General features: G+C 39.4%; 1 protein-coding gene across 1 annotated transcript in view; it reads left to right on the plus strand.

Moving 5' to 3' along the window:
- Nucleotides 1-1,121: 1,121 nt before the first annotated feature.
- LOC104158632 (BDNF/NT-3 growth factors receptor-like) overlaps nucleotides 1,122-27,005 on the plus strand; it is a 77,963-nt gene continuing 52,079 nt past the window's right edge. The window contains exons 1-5 of the mRNA XM_009696345.1: nucleotides 1,122-1,189; nucleotides 1,436-1,507; nucleotides 8,588-8,656; nucleotides 12,391-12,545; nucleotides 26,758-26,894. Of these exons, the coding sequence (XP_009694647.1) occupies nucleotides 12,431-12,545; nucleotides 26,758-26,894 (252 nt within the window). The 5' untranslated portion in view covers nucleotides 1,122-1,189; nucleotides 1,436-1,507; nucleotides 8,588-8,656; nucleotides 12,391-12,430. The remainder of the gene's footprint in view (nucleotides 1,190-1,435; nucleotides 1,508-8,587; nucleotides 8,657-12,390; nucleotides 12,546-26,757; nucleotides 26,895-27,005) is intronic.

A 27,005-nucleotide genomic window follows, 5' to 3' on the forward strand; every position in this document is an offset into this window, starting at 1 on the left:
GGGTTGCCTTTTGGAAAGTAATACACTTTCTTTCCAGTTCACTAGAATTCCCTTTAAATAATAATAAAAAAATGCTTAAAATGAAGGCAGTTTTTATTCTAGCAAAGATAGACCCCTTCTTTTTAGGAAAACCTGCAGCTTTGGTTAATTCTGGATGCTCATGAAAATACAGGTCAATCTGTGTTTAAGTTTTTCTGGGACTGGGACCGTTTTTGAAATGCATGGACTCTTTAGCGAGGCATCTCTTACATCTGGCTTACTTTTCTGCCTGTAGTGTCACTTGAACTGGAGTTTCCACTGATGTCTTCTTCCTAGACTGCATGATTTGCACTATGAAACTTTTTTTCTTGCTGCAGAAGAAGTAACAGATTATATATCATCCCATGCATTATCTGTAAAACATTTTAATTTTCAGTCTGTGGGATGTCACTGGTTATTCATAGATCTCACATGATGATAATACAAAGGACCAGCTTACATGCCCACACCCTTTTGGGGTTCAGGCAGATATTCATGGTACGTGAGTGGACTCAGTGCTTTGGTCTACTATGACAGTTTCTCTTCTCTTAATTTCTGCTTGTGTACGTAACATCATGAAGTGCAACCTCCTTTTCCTTAGTTTTCCTGTTGCCAGGAAAATAGAACTGAAACTACTTTGTGGCAGGGTGAAGATCAGTTTAACAAGTGTTTAAGTTAACAACATGCGAGAAAAGACGTGGGCAATCCTGTAACTCCACTACCACCATTAAAGCTGGCCCTTTTGCTGTTGTGAAATCCTTGACATAGGGAAGTGTGTCCTGGAAAATGGTGACACTGTAATGCGGCTTTATTTACTGTGCCTTCCGGGTGACTTGCTTCCTTGATGAACAAGGCTTCATTTCCCCTGTGTGAAACATCTGTTTCTCCTCCAGCCTTGTCCCACAAAGTACCATTTAAATGATGGGGAAGATTTTAAGGAGCACTTTCGCTCTGCAGATGCTCTAACTAGATCTTAGTGTTAATTGCAATAGGTCAGTAGTCACTGCTGTCTTTTAGACATCAGTGTTGATCTTGAGCGATCAAAGCCTAGGAAGGATCCAGTTTCATACTTTTTTCTGTCTTGCTTTTTCAACAGTTACATTGCAAACCAGCGAAAATTAGAAAGTATCAATGACAACGAAGTGGGATTTTATGTTGGACTTAAAAATCTGTGAGTATATGGGATGTATATTTTATAAAGCTATTTTTTCTTTTTTTTTTTTTTTTCTTACGTACAGGGATATAGCCACCTCATCAGAGTGTAGGCCTAACTTTGTGTGTTATAGAGGACAGTCGTAGATCTTGCAGTTCAGCCTTGTTGAGATCTCATCCATACTGTTATTTTAACTGTTATTATCATTATGCTTTCCTTTATATTTTAAATGAAATATTCTAACAATTCTTTGTATTTTCACAGGACCGTGGTGGATTCAGGCTTAAGATTCGTGTCCCGTCAGGCATTTGTGAAAAATGTCAATCTACAATACATGTGAGTAAGAATAGTATCTGCCTTCTAAGTCCTTAACTCATGTTAATTTATTTAATTGTTAATTTATTTCTCTCTTTTATCATTTCCTTCATAAAAAATGTTATAACAAGACAGACTTATAATGGTCTTCTGTCATTAATTGACCCTAAATAAGATATGTATGGTAAGGAACTGGCAGAATATAGGACATGTATGGTAAGGAACTGGCAGATTGCAAGAACATAATGTAGGATGGTAAAAAGACTGTCCAGTTTATTATCCAGTCTCTAAAAATGGACTCTGGTCATGTCTTTTCTGGTAAGTAGTGTAGTACAAAGAGTGCCTCTCTCAGCTGAGTGAGTTGGTACCAAGGGTATGATGTCCATACTATGCATCGCACTCAGCGACATGGGTTTGACGAGCTCTAGCCTGGTTCATTGGGCTGAACATGTTTTAGCAGCTGTGGTGCAGTACGTGCATGCATGGAGCACATGTAATGTAATTTGACTAGTGTGCGTGCCTGGAGACTGTGATGTGACTGGAGATGATCAGAAGATTCACTTCAGAAGCTCACTCAGGATCTGAACTAATGCACCCAAAGCAGAATATGCGAATGAGGTTACTTTCACACCCAAATGCAATTTGTGGTTCATGAACTTCAGGAAGCCGAGTTGGTGCCTGTGGAGGTTCTTGACTGTGTTTTTCTAGATTATTTACACTTCAGATTAGGCAAAGGCTGAACTGATGAAAGTTCTTCCTAAAAGTACAGGGAAAAATGATCAGCTAAAATAAAAGACTTTGTTTCTTTTTAGTATAAGTACATCTCCCTGAGGGACTGTAGTGCCTTTTAGTGGGACAGACATGGAGTAGCTTGGTTTTCTACTTACATGGAAAACTATGGATCTAGTCCTACAAGACTTTGAGATCATGTGAGGGGCTCAGTTCCTCACAGGCACCCTGTTTTAGCCAAGTATTCAAGTCTGTGTTTCAGTCCATCCATCTTTGTTAGATATATTTAGCACTTCACTTAACCCCTTACTTCTGTTGAAGTCCTAATGAGATTGGGAAGGCATAAGGCCAAGCCTCAGGCTTGTAAGATACTTGCTTGTAATAGAGAAGAACTGTTGAACAGAGCACAGGGCTGATTACTTTGCTAATGAAATGGAATCATTTTCTGCACCCGTATTTTCCAAAGATGAGCAATAAATCCACGTGAGGAAGTGGACGTGAATGCCTATATCAGCCTAAACAGTAACAGTTGTCCTTGATGTAGAACAGTCACTGGAGGAGTGTGAACCAGATACTGTCAGTCTGTGAGGCTTACCTGTTACTTCATATGGTCATTAATAAAGTAAACAGCTTTTACTATAGTCAGTTGGTGATATAAGGGTAGTATCTTCTAGAGTGAATTTGTGTGTTTACCTGTGTAACAACTGCTCTGTGAATTATGGTTGTTAAAGATGAAATTCCATAAAGCCAAATGCATATGCACTGGCTGTGGAAATGCGCAGTAAGAACTGACGGGCTGAGAGGCACATTTACAGAGAAAGATTTAGTGGCTATGCCGGGACAGAATCTCAGCGTAATGCGGCAGAACAAAGCAAATTTAGTCTGGGATCAAAAAGAATTTTGTGTTAGATTTTCGTATGTTTTCCTGGTTACCTTAGCTGCTGGGGAGGCATTTGTTGGAACACTGCATATAGATTAGGACACTGAATCTACCCATCTTGAAAGATACTACAGGGAAGAGCGACAGAGCTATAAGGAGCTTGTAAAGCAAATAATTTGAGGAGACTTAAGAGGCTGAGTATGTTCAGTCCAATAAAGAGAAGACTGAAAAGGAACATATGTTTCCTTATCTTCAAAAGAAGAGCAATTATGATGAGGAGAGCAATCGGTTCTCTCCAGGACCATGATTATAGAGTGAGAAATAACAAGTTTAATTTGGAGTGAGCTAAATAGGTGTTTGGAAGACCTTCCCAGCTGTATGGGCAAGCAGACACTGCAAAAGGTAACTGAGACAATTGATGGGATCCTCTTGATAGGCTCTTTTGCGTGTTTCCTTAGGGAAATGGGTTCATGCAGTCACAAAGTATCTCTGTCCCCAGTGGTTGCTTCTAACCAAAACTTATACAGGTAAACAGATTTTCTGAAAACTGACCATTGGACAGAACAGGGAGACCCTGTTAGAGTTCTCACTTAAGGGAAAAGTGTCATTGTGCATTTAGACCTGCTAGGCACTACAGAGCCCACATGGACAAGATATTTTTAAAATACTTTAGTGACAGGAAGAGCTTCAGCTGGAGTACACAGTCAAACACAGAATACGTATCTGTTGGTAAGCAGGCTTTACTAGATCTGTAGTTCATGAAGCTGCTTGTTAGAAACAATTTAGGCTGACTGACATCTGTTTGGTTGATGTACATGGAGTCGTGACCCAGAATACTTATGTTATGAACCAGGAGCTTATCCAGTCTCATACTGTGTTTTCTTTTGGTGAGGATTTAGTAAGGTTAGCAAGCATAGGATAAGCCCAGATAAGATGGAAAATATTAGGTGGCACCACCTGCTCTGAATGCACATGACAAAGCAGTAAGTATGGAGGCATTTTCTGCTGAGGCTGATCTATTATCACTGAAAAAAATGCATTTGTTTGTTTTCTCTGGCAAATCTTGATGCACACTAAAATGTTTCTGAAAGCATCAGTGAATCGCTGCTTGTTGTCATCAGCAATAAAACTCCTGTTGACTGCACTGGGAATGATGTGCAGCCTCTGTTGTGATAGGGACACCAATAGTGAAAACTATTAAGAGCTGAAATCATTTCACTTTACCTGAGTAACCTCCCAGTAGAGGTCTTTGGGAAGTCTTGCATTTTATTTTGAAACAACAGTTTTTTACTGTCCCGTAAAGAAAATAAGAACTCCAAACACTTTTCTGAAGACTGATGTAACTGTATAAGCTTTGATTTTGCTAGTGATACTATAACAGTTTTCTTTTTCTTCTATGAAAAGTCTTTTGATGTAGTTAGCTTTATTATATGAAGATAGTATTAATTTTATGAATCGGATAAGAATATCAGATTATAAGGAACTTATTAACACACATTTCCTTAAGCTCCTTTTTGTCATTACTTTATTTTCTTGGCCAAACTTCTGTAGCCCCAATGTCTTTCTAGAGTTATGAATGATGAGAAGATTTGAGTAGTAACATAAACAGGAAAATAAATGCTTTAATAGATATTACTTAAGTGTTGTTAATAGCCTTGCTCATCTAATTCTGGTATTCCCATTGACCTTGCGCTCAAATTAGTCAACAGTTGCATTTAACAAGGTATTCAACAGTCCTGGTCTAGCAGTGCTGTAATTTTTAAGCTGATCTGCTGCTAATGGTAATTTTAGCAGACCTGTGTAATACTCATGCATGGTATGCTATCAGTACCTTTAAACATAAAAATACATTTCACAGCAAGTGCGTATTTTGAAAAATGTTAAAAAATAGCTGTTGTTACGTGCCAGGCTGTGTATAATTGCACCGCTGAATCATAGATTTGTGAGTGTAGTGTATGTACAGCTCTAGGTATTAAGATATGTTTGTATCTCTACACTGTTCAGGTTTAGGCAAGGCAGCCAAATGAAGCCAGTTGAGACCTTGCTGCAGATTTTCCCTTGCTTGCACACAGAGCTGGCTCCAGCCATAGGCAGAGCAGGCAGTTGCCTGTGGAGGGAGACTGAGCGTAGCAAAATGGCCATTTCTTCACTCCTTCCTCCCACTTCTCCTCAGATCTGTTCCCTCCTCTTCCTTCTTGTCTCCCCTTGCCAGGAGCGCTATGGGCGGTGGAGCTGTGCCTGTGTTGCTAGCTCTGTGAATATTTATGCGACTTCTCAGGCTGCTTGTGCACTCCTCACATTGCCACAGGTTTGCTTTTAGCTGAATTAGGGCTAGCAAGTTTAAAACGAGCTTGATATTTGTGTGTAAAATACGGGCACGCTTTTGACTGAATTTGGGTCCTCTCCTTAGGTGTAACTTTGGAACCAGGCTCTATATTCCAGATTTTTTTTTTCAGAAAAAAAAGCCTTAGAACGCCAGATGGATCTTCTTTGGGCCGCTCACCATGATCTTTTTATGTGTAGTTGAATTGGGGAACTAATTTATATTCTCTTTTTCTCTTTCCATGGAAGTAGAAGTGTGGTCCTTAACTACTCCATAATAAGCCTGGTGGTGATTTTTTCACTTAACATGAATTAAAGAGGCTGCGGCAGGCATCTCTGTAATCAATATAAAGTGCTCAGTTTATGAAAAATATATATATAACATTAAATTTACTGTCAAAGTATTGTTTAAGGTGATAAATCTGTAACACTGGTCTGAAAAATTTCTATTGAATTACTTGTCAACTTGAAAAACCTTAAAGCACTAAACTACATGAGAGAAAAGGCTACAGTTTTGGAAGCGCTAAACGTTTCTACCCGTGATGAAGAAAGAATACAGGCACAGGAATTTTTAATTACTTTTACTTTCTTGCTTCCCTTTCCTGCTGCGTTACAAGCATAACTGTTGAAAATCCAAGAAGACAATTAAAGCTATCAAGGTGCTTTTCGTTTTTCAAAACTAGAGTTGTTAAAATAATGACTATTTATTCTTTTGGTAGTTTTACTTAAATTATCAGTCCCATTTTTTCCCTGGCTGACATGGAGTCATTGAAACCTGCACAAAATGTTCAGAAAATAACATACCTGATGGCATTTGAGCGGTAAATCTGGCTCATTAATCTAAACAAGTAAGGGCTATTCTTCTGCCTGTAGGTTTGCAATAACCCTCCAAAAGCAATGGCTGGCCTGAGGCTAAACGACAAGAAGATACAGCTATGGCAGCACCTAATTCTTACAGTCTGCTGTCTACTTGAGTTAATAGCTCTGAAGCAGGCACCTCAGCACCTCATGAAGAAATGGCGTGAGTTAGACGACCAGGAGTAAGTTGAGCAAGGAAACATGTAAGCAGCCAGGAGGAAGCCTTTAGGAAAGATGGGACTTCAGTCCTGCCCATGAAGTAGGTGAGCTGTTCGTGTTCATGCTAGGTTACTAACAGCAAACCCTCTCCTAGAGTCAGTCCTTAATGTTTTTAAGATATTCTTGAAAAATTTATTTTTAAGGTGTTATTTTCTTAAAAGAAAAAGGAGAGAAGTACTGTCTCAAGAGGATGGCTGGGGCTCTTATGTAAGATTGTTGTGGCCCATTTTCAGATTTGCATTGTGATACATCAGTGTTTAGAACATGTTGGTGGTAGAGAATTTCAGATCCTCTTTGATTTGCCTTGGTCTGGAATCAGAGTTTGAGCCTGGCTCTCCCGTTAGGATGCCAGGAAAGATCACGCAAAATGAAATGGATTCAGCTGGACAGAGATTTCCCTGAGGAACCTATTGTCTGATGCTTAGGGAGTCCTCCTGATATGGAAGAGCAGGGTCCTCTGCTGTGTGGAAATCAGGAGTCAAACCTGGTCATCACATGACCTGGAATATGTTGCCTCCCAATAGAGTAGTGAGTAGCATGGGAACCTGTCTGCAGGTGGAGCCCATTATGTATCTGGTTGTCTTTGGGGAAAGGCAGGGTTTAGTTGCTGTGGAGGTAAGAGAAACAGGTGCATGTCTCATTTGGAAATGGCACCGGAGCATCCACTTGTGATGCTCGGCGGTGTTGAGAACTAGATTCTCCTGCATGGTGAGCGAAGGATTGCCCGTGGAGGGGTGGGGTTTGATGTGCTTCACATTGCCTCAGTGTTGGAGACAAAAGCCCAAGTCCATAGGACGGTTCAACTTCTTTCTTTCAACCTCTCAACATATGGCTTACACATTTACGAAAAAAATCATAGTGGCAATTTTTAATTAAACATGACTTCTGTCCTATATGCAAATTGTACTTTAATTTTGATATATCCGATCAGGGTCTATGAGACGTTTCCACCAGCCTCTGCCATAGGGCAGTCCAGTTCACCTGACTAGTGAAGTAGTAGCTCACCTGTTTTGTTCTCACACATTAGGACTAGTCACTTTGTAAAAACTTCAGGCTGTTGTTTGCTAGAAGAAATCAACGAGGAAATAAAAATAAAATAGTAAATAAAATTTCTTAAATATTCTGTTCTAAACATCTGTAGAAGATCCAACTTGTAATTTCTCTGAAAATTATTTTGTACTCAGAGATCAAGGACTGAAAGTTTGGAAAGTAAATGCAGTGCTCTTTAGTCAGGGAAAAAAAGAAGTTGTTTAATCCCTCTTTTTAAATGCGATGCAACTTTAACTATGGAGGCCCTATGGTGCCTTTATAATACCGCATAAAACTCGTGGTGTTTTGGCTCATAACACTCATTTGAACTGTACTGCTGGCAGTTATACAGTTTACTGCTCTCACTATCTTTAATTTTTTGGTATTATTTTGCTTTGGGGTGGAGAAAGCAATTTTGTAAGCCTGGGAGGGGAGGAGTATTTCTGATTCAGATGAACATTTCTTTGCATAATGGGAGAGGACCTTTCACTTAATTGCCATTCGAAACCGTAAATGCTTAATTGACATAAAAAAGCCCAATATAGGCATTTTACAGTTTTCCTTTTGATCTTCCATGTGGGTGCATATTGTACATGCAATTTGAAAAGAATAACTAAAAGGCTCTGATGTGGATGTGTGCTAGCATGTGAGGAGGGCATATCTGAGTACAGAGTTTGGTGCAGGATCAAAGAAAGGGATACACCCATTTCACTTATGAATAAATCGAGCATATAATTAACACCTGGACTTTACAAAATACTTTTGAAACACAATTAAATCTACTGCTTTTCTGCAATGAGCAGAAGTGCTAAAAGTGAAAATATTGATCCCTGCTGAGTTTGATTTTGAAAGTATTTGACTTTAGATGCAGACTGGATTCAAATCCTTGAAACCCATCAAACCATAAAACAAGACTGCACCATTTCTTTACAACTGACGTCAAAGGAATAAGGGCTTTTTAGAGCTGGTCTGAGTTCTTTTTTTTTTTTTTTTAAGAGCCACAAACTATTTTCCATGTAAGAAGCAGCAATTCTAATTAATGCAATCTTTCTCTTTTCCTGTAGCAATTTATCCAGAAACAAGCTCTCAAGTTTGTCCAAGAAGCCTTTTCGCCATCTGGGTTTGTCTGATCTGTAAGTTGTCATTTCTTAAAATAAGGTTTATTTTTGGTTGGAATGGAAGAACAAGACTGAAGTTTGTTCTGTTGAAGGTAGAAGTCCATCAATGATTAGGAATGAAATTCTGATCCAAAGAAAACAGTAATGCTGGACACTTAAATACAGAGAGATTTTCATTCTAAGTCTTCGAGAAAGTCAAGTGTATCTTTTAAAGCAATCTGGAGGTCAAAATAGCCTCTTCTCTTCAGCTTTAAAATATTTTATTGTGAGATTACTTCGTACAAAACTATTGGTCTTTGCGTTAAATATCTGAGCTAGTGAAAATACAGTCTTTTACAGATCTTCAAATGAAGTCTCTCTCTAATATTCTTATATTGACTCCACAGCTGCTATGCTTATGGTTGGCTATTGAAGAACATTTTTCTTTTCACAAATTCTTTGGGTTGCACTGTGCTTTATATAATCATTTGGTAAGGAAGCACTGGTAAACATAGGTTGGTTGATTGTTTCAATACTACATTTTTATCCTCTGTTCCATCAAGCAGAATTTCTGTATTGATATATATTACAAAATTTTAGTCATCTTGTACATTCTTTTCTAATATGTGGGACTGCGGAGAGCCTGCAGGAGCTTTGGGCGGGTTGAGGCTGCAGAGGACAGGGAGGTTGCTCTCCCGGAGCTCAGGGCAGAGTCAGAAGTTGTCCAAAATGCCAGTCCAAGTATTGCAACATGAGCTTTGCAATCCTCAACCTCTTCTGATGAACTTCAGCCTGTGAGAAATGAAATGAGCAAATCCCAGTGCCACAAAAAGAGGCTATGCCCCTTATGTATGTTTTGTCAATAGTTAAGTTGGTATCATCACTTTTTTTACAACCCAGGGAACATTGCTCACTGGAATTTTCTTTCGTAACTTGGCAGTTGCAGAGGACTGTGATGAGCTGGCTGCAGAGCACTGGCATTGCTGTATGCCCTGCATAGGTCTGTTGGTTCTGAAGTCCCTGTTTCTTCGTATGCTGTATCTAGTCCCTGCCGAAAAGCCAGTGTTAGTGTGTACTTGGCTGTAGGTTCTATGTTTTGTAGTTGTCATGACCTCAAAGAAATACATAAAGGACTCGGAACAGTGCACAGGGTGAAGCTTGGGCTTCTCCTAGTTTTTCTAAGCAGTTAGTGGAGAAATGGGGTCATCTTCGCCCCTCTCCCCAGGTTGCAGAAATAGAAGAGTGGGTATGCTCTAGCTTAGGAAGCAAGCAAAAAAGGAAATGACTGCAGTTTTGAAGGCATACTCTGTTCTCCGTTCCCAGTTTCTTGGAGTTTTGTCTGCTGCCAGTAACAGGTTTATTCCAAAGCACAAGTCAAGCCACTCTTCAATCTCCTCATCTCAGGTGAACAGCTTCTTTTAGGCAGTAGGTGAACTGAGTGCTTATAAAGATTTTGAAGGAGAACAATGTCAATGTTGCTGACCTTTCTGAAGAAGTTAGTTTGCTCCTGGGCAGAAATAAGTAAAAAAGGATTTGGGACAGAGAGTGGGAGAATTGAATGTTACAAATATGTGGCAGGAATTATGGAAATGAAGTTTAGTGAGGTGGGGAAATAGCACTTAGAGGCAAAACAACTGGCTGATGTGAATTAGGAGTGAATATATTTGTGCTATTAATAGTAGAGTTAAACGATGGCCATTCAGTGTCATGGTAGTAGAAGCAGGGGAAGAGTACTAGGAGTGAGGCAGACATGGGAAAAATGGATGGTGTGAAGGTTAAACTGAGTAGTATTTGAAATATGGAGGCAATGTATGATGAGGGACAAGTTGAGAGAAAGAGGGGATACAAAATTGAGGTAGAGTGTTGTGGGCTTGGCAATGAGTTGGAGTGTGGGGACAGAAGAACTAAAGTTGTACAGAGATAGTGATGAATTGAGATAAACAGACCTGGGGGAAGAGAGTAAAAAGAAAGTTGGGGGAAAAAAGCAGAGCCTGAAGGGAGGAGAAACAGTTATAAAATTAGTATCAGTTGAACAGTTCTGTTAAGTGGCTAATACAGAGGTGGAAAATCAGAAAGAGGAGAGAAAGGAGAGTATTGGAAGGGGAATATGAGAGGAGAATAATGCCATAAATAGCTTCTTAGGAGCTTCCTCTAAATCTGACAAACAAGTGTCCTGTTGTTAGCAGTCTTGTAAATCAAAACATAAAGGGATGAAAAGTTCAGGATAGGGTGAAGTAGGTCATATTCACCAGGTATTGTAGAGAAGGAGATACCGCTTTGAAAGGCTTTTTCTTTTAGAACAAACTGTAGTTGCAGCTGTAAAATTGCAGGAAACAAGATAAAACCACGTAATTTTTTTTTACTAAGTCAGATAATTTCTTTCACTCAAGTATATATATAGGGCCATCATGCCTGTATCTGGCATCCTGCCTATGATGTACCTAACTCCCTTGATGGGTTTAACACAAAATAAAACAGTGGAAGAAAAGGACTGCTCAACCACTGGTCAAGGGAAATTTCTCTTTTACAGGGAAGTTATACAATTAAACAAGATGGAAAGTTAATCTGACTGTTTTGAAAATGCATGTTGTAGATTTTGACCCAAGGGTTCTTAATGTTCATACTCTGTCTTGCACAAGCAATTCTTGTCCATGCTGTGGTGGTGTTAAAGTCCAGTAGATAATGTCTGTGAATACAAATTGCTCCTTCAGAGACTTGTGACAATGATCCCTGCAGCAGTTAATCCTCAAAGAACTGCAGATGGCTTTTGGAGGAACAGGTTACAGCTCTGATAAGATGAGTTTTTCATGATTTGCCCACTTCACATCCTCAGAAGTCTTTTATGAGCATAGATTCTGTGAGCAACTTGAGTTTTGTTTCTGTACATCAAAAATACCTGTGAAATTTTGTTAAGAACAATTGTTCTCCTTGTAATGAGATGCCTTAAACATTCATTTGCATGTGCTTTATTGGATCTCATCTATGCCTGTAGGAGAAAGAAAGAACACTGGGTCACTTCTTATGTAGACATTGGGATCTTTCTCTTCATATTTTATTTAGGCATTATTGCATTACATTGTTGTGTAGTTTTATTAAATTTTGAAACTACAATTTGGTAAGTTCTCTAACGTGTGGTTTAAATTCCATGCAGCATACTGTATACTTCTGTTTCAAGGCCATTTTTTCAGTCGATGTTTCTTCGTGACATTTCCTAGGGTTTTGCTCTGAGATTTTCTAGAGTGTTGTAGCGGATGAATTTTGAAGGTTAGGTAAAATCCTTTTTTATGATTAGAGTTTGTTAGAGCTTTGACTTTATAAAGAATTTACTACCTCACAGCAGTAAATCATTTCTGGCATGATCTTTCTGAGGTACGTGAGCAGAGAGTCAAGTGTAGAAGAGAGGAATTCTGATCTCTGCTTGATTCTTACAAAATAAAATGGAGCTTGATGGAAAGCCGGTTCTCGATGTGCTCCTGATTTACACCGGTGAATTGGAGATAGTAGTCGAGCCCCCTATGCGATCTCTCCGATCTATGACAGTCTGGATTCTTGATGCAAGGAGAGCTTCATTCTCTACAGGGAAACCGTTATCCATTTGCAGCTTGCATTGCGCTGAGGTTGCTAAGATTGCATTCCTTAATCATCTTAACTAAAGGGTGCAGCTTCTACTTTCACCCAGCTCAGTGCTTGGAGTCCCCCTACCCCCCATTTTTTTTCTACATGCATGACACATTCTGCATCCTAAATTAACTGGGTCTTTTTTGCTATAGGATATTGGCGGACAATCCATTCAAGTGTTCCTGTGAAATTATGTGGATCAAGAAATTTCAAGAGACAAAGTTTTACACAGAATCTCAGGATTTGTATTGCATGGATGACAACAACAAGAGGACGGCCTTGCTGGATATGAAGGTCCCAAACTGCGGTAATACTCTTTTAATGTAAAATTACTGCTAAATTTTTGTGAGACAGCAAAAATAAGCATGCTTTTTTACAAGATACCTATCAGGATGAAAACGATGCTGCTAAAGGAAGAGGTTTCAATGGAGTTATTAACTACTCAGTGGTCTTTCACCCTGCATGGAATAATTTGGGGAACTTCACTTAAAGCTTTTTTTTTTCCCTTGGTCCTTTAAGAATTTACCATTATTCAAGTGCAGGAGAACAGAACACTGATTATAGATAACACACAAGAATTATATAAAATGTATGTACTTTTGTCTAAGTAGTAGTGCTGCCAAGCTCAATAGACACAAAATTTTACCTCCGTGAATTTTTTTTCAGGTATTTATGGTTAATAAAGTCTTTATTTTCCTTCAAAAATACAGACTCTAGTGACTCTAGTGTTAGGACCGTAGGAAGAAAATTCAGAACTGCCTACTAATAGAGACAAATTAGCAATAGCTCTGTTCTTCACACAGATAGAACTCTACTGGGTTCACTTGAAAAGGCTATGCAAAAGAGTCATAATAAGCTTAGGTCTGTAGGATTTTACAGCATATTGTTTTCAGTTAGCTTGTATGGATCTGGAGATAGTGGAAGAATGATATAACAGTAAGGCCATCCCCTTACTTTTGTTGTATACAACTTTGCTGCCTGTATATGGTCCTGGGACGGCTGGTGAAAGGTTTCATCCACTCGTTGAAGAGAATTTTCCTCCTCTGTGTATGAGAGGCAGAGGCCGGGTGTTTCTGACATGATGTGAGACCTGCTGGAGTCTGGAGTTCCCTTTGCAGAGCAGGGAGCTGGGGTGTCCAGCAGCAGGCAGGCAAGAAGGAAAGGAAGCAAGGGTTGATTTGGAGAGTTGATTTGGATTGGAAAAGCTGTAGGTGAAGGTGAATAGCAGGAGGAGCAGAAAAATGATACCTTTTCTCCTTCTACCTTTGCCCATTGAGTGTCCATTTCTCCACTACCTGTATGGAGGGTGTGACACCTTCTGATAGCAGCTGCCGGCGACGAACAGCCATGGAGGGGACCTGCTGCAGACCCAACCTGTGCAAAGTGCAATAGCAGTAATGTGTTTTATGGCCAGGTATAATGCTGTTGGTCTTGTGTCCAGCGTCCTGCTGAGGCCAGGCGTGGTACTGTATTCATGACAAAAATGATGCTACTTTCTGGTGCAATCAAAAAAAAAGCAGCCTGTTTAGGGGTCTTGTGAGGTGCACAGCTGGTTTTGTCTCAAAGATTTGTGGTCAACAGCTCAATGTCTAACTGGAGACTGGTGATGAGTGGTGTTCCTCAGGGGTCGGTATTTGGACAGGTGATGTTTAACGTTTTTGTTGGCAACATGGACGGTGGGATTGAGCGCACCCTCAGCAAGTTTGCTGACGATACCAAGCTGTTTGGTGCGGTTGACACGCTGGAGGGAAGGGATGCCATCCAGAGGGACCTTGACAGCCTTGAGAGGTGGGTCTGTGTGAACCTCTTGAAGTAAACAAGGCCAAGTGCAAGGTCCTGCACATGGGTCGGGGCAATCCTGAGCACAAATACAGACTGGGCAGAGAATGGATTGAGTAGCCTTGAGGAGAAGGACTTGGGGGTGCTGGTTGATGAGAAGCTCAACAAGAACCAGCAATGAGCACATGCAGCCCAGAAAGCCAGCCGTATCCTGGGCTGCGTTAAAAGCAGTGTGACCAGCAGGTCAAGGGAGGGGATTCTACCCTCTGCTCCTCTCTGTTGAGACCCCCTGCTGCAGTACTGCCTTCAGCTCTGCGGCCCCCCCAACACAAGAAGGACATGGACCTGTTGGAGTGAGTCCAGAGGAGGCCACGAAGATGATCAGAGGCCTGGAGCACCTCTGCTATGGTGACAGGCTGAGAGAGTTGGGGTTGTTCAACCTGGAGAAGAGAAGGCTGCGGGGAGACCTTAGAGCAGTCTTCCAGTACCTAAAGGGGTCTACAGGAAAGCTGGAGAGGGACTTTTTACAAGGGCATGAGGTGACAGAACAAGGGACAATGGCTTTAAACTAGAAGAGAGAAGATTTAGATTAGGTATAAGGAAGACATTCTTCACGGTGAGGGTGGTGAGGCACTGGAACAGGTTGCCTGGAGAAGCTGTGGATGCCCCATCCCTGGAAGTGTTCAAGGCCAGGCTGGATGGGACTTTGAGCAACCTGGTCTGGTGGAAGGTGTTGCTGCCATGGCAGGGGGTTGGAACGAGATGATCTTTAAGGTCCCTTCCAACCAAACCATTCTATGATTCTATGATTATATGCTGCAGGATTGATTCACCTGAAGTGGGAGATGACCAAGCTGAGCTAAATGGACCCAACTGTCTGCTCCAGCTGGATGAACTAGAAGGTAGATTAATCTGCTGGGTGCAGAAAGGTCTCCTGGTGGACTGAGATCAGTTAGTACAAACCAGGAACTCCAGCATGATCTTTTGTAACATTCTTGGCTGGCACATCTAGAAGCTACCACGTAGCTAGGACTTTTCTTTGAAAACTGTTGATGTTAAATACCCAGAACTAAACTTATGAGACATTATTTCTTTCTCTGGAGTTCTTGACCATCTGCAGTCACAACAGACTTGTCTCTGACCTCTTGATGCTGTGTAGGTGCGTGTGTATGTACACATGTGCGCATCCTGTAGGTATATCTTGACAAAATACTTGCCATGACAAGGAAAGGTGGTACTTCCAGCTAGAGGAGGAAGAGGAGGAGGAAAGATGAGTATATACAACATTCAGATTGGAATTTGCAGTATGTGGAATTTGCATATAGGAAACATGCATTTTGCTGAAGATCTGTGTGGACGTCAGCACATGCCTGCAAATTATTTATGTTAGTTTACAGGGTCCAAATATGACTAAACTTTACATAATTGTTTTTTTTCTTTTTTTTTTTTTTTTCTCTAGGGGTCTTTCCCCTTAATTTACCTTTTTCAAAATGAAACAATGCAAGACATAGGTTTTAATAAGGATGACAACACAGCCTTTTCCTAGGCACAGAATAGAGGATCCCGGGTGAAAAGAAATGACCATCTTGATGAGCATGGACTGTGTTTTGGAAGATATCTGAAAGATCCAATGCATGGCTCTTGCTTTGAGTATCTCTGCAGATATTTTTATGTGTTTAAAAAGACAAGAATTAATTTCAAAAATACCCACTGATGAAGCTGGTTTATTTCATTTCCAGAACTGTCTGAGAGGCTAATAGATAGAACAGAAATAGAAGAAGAATTCAGCTTTTGCCATATGTTAACTTTTTTTCTGGTGAACTACGTGAACTGTTTAGCTCTTTTTGATGACAAGAGAAATTTTTGGGCGTGCAGGCCTTTGCATTTTGCTGATAAAACATTTTCTAATTTTATCTGCTAATGAAATGGTTTCATCCCATCTCTCTAGTTTGTTAATTTTTTTTTTTATTTAGAAACTAAACAAACACGCTCTCTTCTTTGTGTGCAGGTGTTATTAATGACTTCATAATATTATAGTAAGTGGCTTGTACAATATGTGGTAAATGTCTTGGTAATAGGACGTCTCGCTACTGTGTGCTGTTAATAAATCTCTTGCTGGGAAGTTTGAAGAGGCCACTGTGGTTTCTTGATCATAAGGCTTTGGTTTGTAGATAATTGATGGGAAAATTAGCAAAGTTCTGTGGTACTTTACTTATCGTTTATAAGGTGGAAGTGTTCATTAATGTACTAATTAAAGGCTGGTTGCAATTTAGATGCCATCAACTTTGCGATTTCTTTTCTTGAGGTTTAAAGTCAGGTACGCTCACTATCTAGAAGATCCTTTCCAGCTGCAATGTTAGAAGTGTCAATCAATTGTTACGATGTTTGCAGATTTATTTTTTTAACTGCATTTGAAATGTATTTGTGTATGATGAAAATTGTCAGATTCTTTTAAGTTTTAAATTCACACTTAATTTTTAAGTGACATCTACCACAGTAGTATTGGTAGAGCCTTCTGTGTAGAGGAATGGCGGTGTTTAGTTTTGCCATTTTCGCAGTGTTTGCTGGTTGTCTGTATGACATGGACAGCACCACCACCTAGGCCATCCTTTTGTTTTTGTTTCCGCTTGATAAATAGCATTAGAAAATCAAGAAATAAGTATATACTTTGTTCTTATTACTACTTCTGTAAGCTGTGGTGGCAGTTGCCATCGGTGTATTAAGTCCTTGTAAGCGAGGCATGTCCTACGCCTGAGGTAAGGTCACTCAAAAGATTGTCAGTCTGTAGATCGCCTGGAGCTCACTGAATGCCAAGGAGGGAGGACCATGTCTTTGGGACTGGTTATTAAGGTGTTGCTCCCTCTGGTAGGCATTCAGTTACTCTGCTGCTGTTGAACTCGCTGATACCAAAAGAAGCCTTTTTTTCTTGTGGTATTTTTGGGAGAGGCCTGGCTTCTACAGCTGTCTCTGCAGTCCTGTGTGGATTTTTTGTTGCTCCGGATCTCAGTCTGGTAATGACATTTTGCCTTATCTAGCCAATTTAGTTAATCAGGTTGTTTTATATGTGCTGGTGTGATGCATGTTCTGGCTTTCAATTTTGCTTACTGTCGCAGCTTTGTATGCATATTTATCATATATTGTTTCTGCAGATGTTTTCTTTCTTGCCGTTGGTCATGCATGCTAGCTAAAGTCTACTGAACAAAGTGGCAGGTTAGTGTCACGTACTAATTTGTTGTGCGTATAACAAAGGTGTGCTCAGACTGGCTGTTCGTTTACATATGCAGCCAGTCAACGAAAGTGTTATCTGGTCTGAGAATTATGGGATTTTATGAACACTAACATTTTTTGTCTGTTTCTTCCCTTGCACATGAAGTACTGTGGTGTCGCCCTTCGTGCTGCTGCTTGTGTATGACTGACAAAATTGTAGAAGTCATTGTAATGCAGTATTACAAATTAAAAGACGGGTTGCCAATTTCTTGCTGGGTTAGGAAAGCCATGAATTTTTGCAGGAAATTGTTCCGATGACTACAAATGGACGGGACTGGGTCTGGCTTCATTCAGCCTCTTTCTGGTGATAGATTCTTGTCCTAGAGGTACATAAGTAAATGGTAATATCAGACTGAAGGTAGGTGGTTGTAAATTCTAAGAGGGGGAAAAAAAGGCAAACTGAAGGATTGATGTGTTTATTTCTTTGAATTTAGAGAAAAGATTTGTAGTATTAGTGAATCAATAAAATAAGCGTTAGATCTTAGGCAATCACAGTACAGTGCACTCTAAAACCACAAGCAAAGACACTATCCAGTGGGTGTTGATGTTTTTTTCCATTATCAGCCAGAATTCACAGATAAGACTATCAGAAGAACATTACAGGCAGAATGAAGTGAGTTTAAAAAAAGCCTTAAACATTCTCCGTGTTTACCTTTCAGAATATTCATAGGCTCTCTAGCCTGTGTTGTTTAATTTGGCTCAAGAACTAGATGTTATGCTTGATGTATGGTGGCAAACTGTTCTTATTTTCTCTTTGAGAGTTTTAATTCTTATCTTTTATCATGGGCTTCATGAAAAATGTTTTTTTGTGAGAGTTTTGGCAGTAATGAGGTTTCGCTGTTGCTCCAAAATTGCATTAGAATTTTCCAAACTTAATTAAAACAATTTTCATTATTCTAGCTTTTAAGTGAAAATAACCAGTAATTTATGGATATTTGAAAAGGCAACAGGAATCTCATTTTCAAAGACATGTACATAACTTCCTTGTGAGCATGCATACTTTTGTCTGTTCGTGAAGCAACCAGTAACTTTCATACAGATGTCTAGACATATGATACATAAATCAGAGCTTGTGAATGATGATAGTTGAGTGTATGTGGTGTATGTCAACGTCTCATATTTTTTAAAAAATGCAGAATTTTATTTTATAATTCTGATTCAATTTTAACTTCAACTTGAATGAAGTAGGTTTATAATACGAAGCAGATTTATAATACAAAGCAGGTTAGAAATAGAAGGAAGTAAGGTACTATGTAAGGGAAAGAAACGTGTCTTGATCACTCAAGTATTATTCCTGAACTCAGTGCATTGTGCAGGTTTGCAGAGGTACTCTCTGTGCCTGACTTGACCCATCTGTGTAAGTATGGATCTACTGAGGGGGAATGGTTGTCTGATTGTTGGCTGGCAATATTCTTACATTGCTCTTACGGTGTAACTAGGTGAAGACTGACGACTAGGTAACTGAAGTCCAAAGGAGGTACTTTTTTCACTTTAAAAGTGGAGACATTTCATGAAGGCATCCCTTCAGCCATATACTTGGTATGCAGTATACTTGGTATCAAGAGTTAAACCCATCATTTTGCTCATTTATGTAGTTCTGTGAAAATGTTCCTGTTTCAGGATCACTTTATCATGTTGCAATATTCGACAGGTTGGCATTATTTTCAGTATTTCCTGGACACACATGAAATTCCCCAGATAAAGATACAGGAATTGCAGCTGCATTGCATACACTTAGTGAGTAAGAAGCCATTTGTTAGAGGTATGCATAAGCTAGTTTAGACCTCATTAACTTGCATTATAAAGGCTGTTTAGCTCTTGGTTCATCTGTTGTGGCTGCTGTGTTCAGCCCAACTGCACTGAATGTATTTGGTTTTCTTCTGAAAGTTGTTGTGAATAAACTGAAGCTTAAATACCAGTTAAGAACAATTTCTCCAGATGTAATTTAATTTCCTTACCCATTCAGGGAATTTGAGAAAAAACATGGCTGAGTACCTTCAGGAGACTGCTAGCAAGGGAAATGTTCATAAGGTTGATAGCCCTTTTAGAAATATATAATCTGAAAATTCTTGCAGACAAACTCTTGCTGTTAATACTGGGGATGAGGTCAATTAAACAATTCAGGTGCTGCAAGATCCTTTCTTATTCAGTACCTTCCTACTAGAACCCAGGTCAGGCCTAGGGACCTTAAGAGAAAGATCCTGGGCAGAAGCTAAAGGAGCTGATCCTTGGAAACCTGTCGTCTGGTTTGAAATGTCAGCAGCAACCTTCAAAACTTCTGTACCGGTTGACTGCAGAAGACAGCTCACTGTCCAAGTGAATTTGTTCTGGTGCATGGCGGTTGGTGGGTTTTGCTGCGTGGCGTTCATGACAGCATTTGAAACCCTGGATGGGATGGCAGTTCTGCGGAGGTTGCGTTTGTTACTGTAATCGTGAAGATGGGTTAGCAAGTGTTGTGGTGTTTGCTGCAGCACATGCTGGCTCTACTTACAGAAGTTTGCTTCTAGTGATAATTTCAGTTAAGCAGGGAGTGATGGAGTGTTTAAAGGCAAAGTAAGGGTGTATTGGCTCTGGGAAAGCATACTTTAAAGACTCATCATCTTCCGGCAGAGGCTGTACTTGTTTAATTATTTTCTGTAAAGATTCCCAGCTGAATGTGACAATCAGGCGTGTCATGATTGGAGGCAGATTTCTTTTAGTATTTTAAAATATTTGGGTGGCTCAGTGAGCTGCCACATCACTCATCCTGCTTCCCAACAGAAAGATGTTCCTCCATAGTCTAACGAGGTGGGTGTTGTGAGTATCAGATCTGGCACGGTAAGAAAATGGGAGTTGGACTTCTAAGAAGATATGCTGAAGCAGCAAGCACATCTAACAAGAAGAGGTCTGAAATGAACTTGTTCAGTGTGCATATGCCTTCCAACTGCTCATTAGGAAATGCTGAAGACATGGGAAAGTCCTAAACTGTGATCTGAATGACTCCTCAGGGCTTTGGCAAGGAGCCTCTACGTTTGGACTCAGTGTCTCCCAACGGTAGGAATTTGTGCTTTCCTTTCAAAAGGGCATAAGAAGAGCTGCTCCTTTGTTTTTTTTTTTTTAGATTGAAAAAAAGAAGTAGTGACCATAGGACGAGATTTTTTCATCCTTGCCTGGATTCAGGTTCAGTTCAGGAATCTAACCCACAACTTTGGGGATAATGTCCTGACCACCAACCTGTAGAGTGTTTGAGACTATTCTAGCTTAACCCTGTCAGACCGGTGCAAAATACCATGGTCATTGTGGAAAACTGGATTTGTTAAAATAATGACTATTTAAAACACCCATCAAGATTTGCTGTGCCACACAGCGAGCGTATTTCTATTCAGTGATTATTCAGTGCTCTATTCAATGGCTATATAGTATGGAAATATGCTGGAGAAAAGGGTCATAATCCAGAATTCCTTTTCCTCTTTCCACCTTATACTTTTCAGATTAGTGCCTTTACTTTTCTTTTTAATCCAAGGGAAATTTCAAATTTTGTTGTGCATGATGGAGAAGTTACAGTGGAGGAATGGGCACTAGTGCCTGGTGGTCAGACCAGTAAAGTGAGAAGTTGCGGGCTTCTCTTCCGTGTAGCTGCAGAGGAAAGTGAGCTTTGGGCTTCAGGAAAAAAGAAGATGTGAGAGAGATGATAATTTTGTAAAATGTCCCTTATTTCTGCTAATTCTGTATTTTATTTGCCTAACTTTTTTTTTTAATTTTCATTTAATATGATTGTGGTTGTCATCTTGTAATAACTTTTGTGAGATTTTTGCAATTATCTCTATGTATTGAGCATTTTGATTCTGTGGTTGTGATACAACAGGAAATGGAAACAATAATTTATGTATCTTTAATTCATGTTTTGCATGTAACTTTTGGGGTATCCTGTTCGTAGTTCTCTAAAAATGCGACCAGGCTGTTTTTTGACCTTGTCATTTTGTAGACTTCAGTGGAAACATGCCCAGTTACCCCATGGCTGAAATCTGGCTCAGAGCTTGTTGGCTGCAGAGAGTTGCTAAATGAAACACAGTAGGTTAATCACATATCCAACAGCTCCTAGCTTTATAGCTAGAATTACTAGAAAGTTTTTTGCTTTGTTTTTTAAACCCATAAAAGCCCATAGGAAAAGACCTTTGGGATTTGTAAAACATTCCTGTATTTTTCAAACAAGGCAGAATTCTAATAGAAGGGTGTAAAAAAACTCTGGTTTTCTTACATCCTGCGTTGCTACCACCTGTTTGGAGCCAGTCAGACCTCTGAAATTTGCAGATCCGTGAGCACAGTTCTTAACAAATTGCATTGTCAACCATCCTGTTTTCAGTCTCCAGACGATACCAGTAGTGGGTGTTACCAAGCTGTACAGTGGTGCTGTAATTGGTTGTATTTTTATTCCCTAGAGCGAAAAAGCAAAACCAGGGGAGCCAAGAACCTTGAACTGTATCGAAACGTTATGTGAGACAGGCAGACTGGATTTGAGCCACTGTATCTTACAAATTACAGGGGATATTTTATAAATCAGTGGTTCTGGTGGTCTGCCTTTACATGGTTCAGTTTGCTAGATGGTTGCTGGCTCAATATTAATGTAGTCATTCAGGGTCTGATATATTTATTAAAAAGACAATTAAGGATTTCAGGTAAGGATTAAAATGACCTTATTAAAATTCAGATGCAGCTGGCTAGTTTTGAGAAAAAAATTGTCAATTTTTTCTCGGTAACTGCTTGTTCTTACTACAGAACAGGTTGACCTGCAAAAATGTGCTAAGCAAAAAAGAGATGTCATGGGCCACATTGAAAACCATTTAGTGACACTGCATCATGTCTAGACCACTGGGAGTTTGTTGACAGGCTGATGAAAATCAGGGGCTTAGCATGCAAAGAGTGGCATAAATGAATGCAATATTGGATTTATGGCACTCTCTCAGGTGCTCATTTCTTCATCCTGTCATTTCTTAAGTCTTAGTGAGGCTAATTGACTATATTGAGAGAATTTTTTGGTTAAGGTTTTTGAGCAGCTGAACAAAGCCCAGAACTGAAGGGGTGAAAGTTGAAGCTGAAAAAGTCAATCTGGAAATAATTTTCTTAAAATTTTTGTAACTGTGAAGATAGTTAACCAGTGAAACAACATCTTGGGTGTAATTGTGGATTTGTTTCTCCTTGCTTAAGACCTTCTTCTAAAAGTTGCTGTAGTATAATGACTAGAGCATTAGCTTGGTGCTGAGATTTGAGTTACAGACTATAGAGTTTGTGTTAATACTCAGTTATTTCTTAATTAGGTCATAACCTTCCTTTCACATACAGTGACAATCTGGGTCTACCAAGGCCGGTGTAAGTTTTCTGTAGAAACTAGTAAGCAGCATGAAGACTTTGAAAGCCCTCTAGGAATTTAGACACGTTCTTTTTATTAGTTTCAATTGACAGTTGTGTAGCCAAATGCTATAGTAACCTTTGAAAGTTTCATCCAAAGTATTTGGTTTTGTGATTGCTGAAGTCCCAGCTGTGCACAGTGAAGATATGAGTCATTCCCTAGTGATGCGTGACAGTTCCACTGTCTGATGGCCTTGGGCCATGGGTTTGCACTAATGATGGTCTATGAGGGTAAATAGCCCCCTACTTAAAGGAGGGTTTGTTCCTTCTAAAGCATGAGATGATATTTGCAGAGACTGAGCTGACATAAACGAGTTCCTCTTGCCTGTCTCTGTTGTGTCCAGTTGTGCTGGAGTGAGGGAAGTGGTGCTTATTCTAATCCAGAGCTGCCTATTCACGGGACTAAAGTGTTATCAATTCGAATATGAGAACAGATATTCTGTATGTGGTGAAATAGCATAGCTGTTATATACCCATACATAATGAAACACATGGATTTCAGCTATTGAACTGCATAACTCTCCACATTACAGTTTAAAGTTCTCAGTAGCAGGTTCTGTCCTCCCATTTTTGTAAAGATTGAAAAGCTTTGGATAGATAATTGAGAAGAAAGGAGACTCAAGAAAACAAAATAAACCAGAGTGGTCTTAAGACGATCATTCAGAAACTCTTCTTTTCTCTGTCCTGTTAGAACAGGAGAGCACTCAATGAATTTGAACGTCACAGACAAATTTCAGAACTGGTAAAAGGGAATGGCTTTTGTATACAGCCTGAAGACTACGCCTGTGAAACTCATTGCTGCAGAAGGCTATTAAGGCCAAGAATATAGCAAACTTAAAAAAGAAATCCGATACTAGCAGGATTATTACTGATACCCAGAATTATAATAATTAATGCTAGCAAAGTTTGAAAGAGATACTGTGTTTCGAGCTTTGGGGCACAGGGTTATCTCTGTCTGACAGATAGCAAGATGAGACTTGTAGAAAGATGATGTCATGTCTACCTTGTATGGGCTCATGCTACAGTCTAAACTTACTATGCTGGCAGGATACGAAAGTATGTGAACCTGTTGGCTCATTGCTTGTATCAATTACTGTATACAAAGTCCTTTAAAATGTACATCTGCATCAACAGAAGTGATAGTCATCTAAACCACTGTATTTAACCAAATTAAGTCAGGAGTGAATGCAGCGTGGTTGGATATCTTTGTAATTGTGTTGGTGTCAAAATGCTACTGACTCGTATAAATGGTCTCACACTACACTGAGCATACATACTGAGCATATGTGTCTGTTAGGGTGCATTGTATTTTTTTAAATACAGTTATTTTTCAGTGCAGGTTTTGCTGCTTAGTCTCATTACTTTATTGGTAAGTCCAGTGTATCCCATTTTCTAGATGCAAGGTCTGATGCTACTATCTGCTTTTCCCAAACAGAGCCACTTCTCAACTAGTGTGTATTCTGCTGTGGAGCAGTCTAGGTGCTTCTGGAACTAAAAGTCAAAATGACCTTGCAGTTAAAGTTCACTAACTCAAGATATCCAACCAGAAAAAATGAATCCCAAGGCAACTCTTGTATGCGTTTCCTACCCACTTCTTATGACTGGGAAAAGGAGTAAAAGAAAACTCAAACAATAGTGTGATTATGCTATTCTATTCTATTCTATTCTATTCTATTCTATTCTATTCTATTCTATTCTATTCTATTCTATTCTATTCTAATTTATTCTATTCTATTCTATTCTATTCTATTCTATTCTATTCTATTCTATTCTACTTAGACTTTTTTGCTGCAGTGCTTTCTGCTGGGTCTTGGTTTTTAATGTAACTAACTTTAGGAATCTATAGAATAAGCACTATTATTTTATAACCTTCTGTCAGGATACAAGCATGATGTACCTGTTTCCCTTAGAGATGTAACGCCAGCATGCCATGTGTAGACTTTTGCAAATAAACAGGACTAGATCTAATTCTGGGTGGGAACCAGAATCGATACCAGAGGAATTAAACTTCAGTTGCCTATCCTGTAAATAAACACACTGCAGGAAGAAATTGTCTCAGAACTTAACATTTATTAAAGGAGGGCTCTAAGGGACCAAAGTTGTTTTTATTTTTGCTTACATGAGGGGTTTTATGTGAATGATGTGTTAGTAGGAACTGTGTGGGCTTGCAGAGTGAAATGCTGATCTGTCATGTAGACCTTGTCCCAAGTGCTAGGGCCAGGAAAAAGTGGGGAGCTTTGATCTCTTTGCGCATTCAAGTCTGGTGTGGAAGTGTAACTTTATAAAGCAAATGATCTCATTACTTCTATTCTTGTTCCCTAACCAGCATAATTAATATCCAAATGTTCCCTAAGATTAGTTTTATTTCCTGCTCAGCTAGTTGACAGACACTGCTGAGATTTGAATTCACAGCAGGTGAGAGCAGATGGCTACCTTCGCTAACAGATTACTGCATGAAGGCATACAAACTGTCCAGCTCTGTCTCAATATACTTCAACAGATGATTTATAAAGTGAACATAATAGAAGAAATCCGTTATGCCTATAACGGGAATCATATTACAGCACTACTTAAAGCACTGGGAGAATTGCCTAAGCCGTTATTGTACACTTGTGCTGATCTTCAAATCTTATTAGGCAAGAAAGCTTTGTCTGGAAAATTATTTGTCTTCTCTTTTGTATTAGTTCCTCTCATTTAATTTTTATTCAACTAATTAAACGTAAAGGGAGATTTCCAATACATATAGCTTCTATTGAAGTTCTAGCAAACATATTAATGTGGTTACGCTGATTTGATGGTTAATTGTTCGTATGTGACTTTTTACATAAGAAAAAAAGTCTCTGCTAAACTTCTATACGTGCAAGTCCATGATGAAACTACTATACTCTTAACTAAAAAAACCAAACCACACCAACAAAAAAGAGAACTATTGTTTTGGAAAAAGAAGAGTCATTGCACGATTATGCATACATATCTAGCACAGCAGATAAGCTTGATTATTTCAGATGATAAATTGCAAGCAAAACTTGCCTGGAACAATTGATGAGAAATGCCTCATAAAGGAGACCAATGCTTTTTACGGAGTGTAGCAGCTCCAAATGATGCCACAGTATCTTTTAAGAAAGATATGATATTTCTAGCGTGTTGCATACATATTTGCTATGTAAATAAATATGAAATGCGAGGTCCTGTGTGCCTGAAGTCTATTGATATTGCTGGCCTTGTTTTTAAAGAGGGTCAGTCTATAATTCCTTGTGGTTTTGTAAGCATTCAGCATATATTTAGTCTTCGGGAAGCTCCCATTGCTTTAGATGCTGAAGGATGAGATACAGAGTGATTTATAGCTCTGTGAGATGAAGGGGGAGTCCTGATTATTGCAAAATCTGGGCTTGTTTCCTGTTGAGTGGGACCACACCTCACTGCTTTTCTTCTTTCCTGAGGGCAATAGCAAAGTCCGTTGAGGTGCCTTAGATAGCAGCTCTGTGTGATTGCTAACCCTGTCTTCTATCCTTTCTGTCCTCTGGTTTGGTCTGTTCAGTGTTCTGTTTCCCTCATGTTCTACTTAAGATCTAGGTTTTGCCCTACTCTCTCTCAGCTGTGTTTCTGTATGAGAGGGAGGGCTGCTGTCTCTGTGTGATACTGGGAGCTAATAGGATTTTCCTGTTAGTGTTGTGGAGAACAGTGGGAATACCACAGTGTCAGATTGTGGAAAATAGAGGTTCGTTTGCAGCTGTCGCAAAGAGACATTAGATTTCCTGTTTTAAAGAATAAGGGATTCATTTTGAAGTTAAAAACTGAAGTTAGGATAATTTCTGTTTGCCCACCTGAAACATTTCCACATGCAGTAATGTTTTCTTAGGATGTGAAGTGGAGGAGGTGCAGAACAATGTTACGGGGCAGCTTAAAGATTGTAGTTATATGTTTCCAAAGATGCTGTTTGTACTCCCTGGCTGAATAGTAACTGACCACAGTGATTATCTGTGGTTTTGCTTGCATTTATACAGCTTGCTTAGAATTGAGTGGTGTCTATTTCTATCAAATACAAATGCATGTGTTTGGTTTTTTTTTTGTTGTTGTTTCTATCGTAGACTTGCCCTCAGCAAACTTAAGTAATTACAACATCACCGTGGTGGAAGGAAAGAGCATCACATTGTACTGTGATACTACTGGTGGGCCACCCCCTAATGTGTCCTGGGTGCTTACTAACCTTGTTTCAAACCATGAGGTAAGTTTCGTATTCAGATACATGACATTCAGAGACAGGAGATACCTTCTGAAGGATGGAATAAAGGTTCATGTCCAGCTTTGGTTAACTTTTTATTAAAAAGATGAAATA

This window comes from Cariama cristata, unplaced genomic scaffold, assembly GCF_000690535.1.
Source record: "Cariama cristata isolate BGI_N322 unplaced genomic scaffold, ASM69053v1 scaffold6290, whole genome shotgun sequence".
In the NCBI taxonomy this organism is placed as follows: Eukaryota; Metazoa; Chordata; class Aves; order Cariamiformes; family Cariamidae; genus Cariama; species Cariama cristata.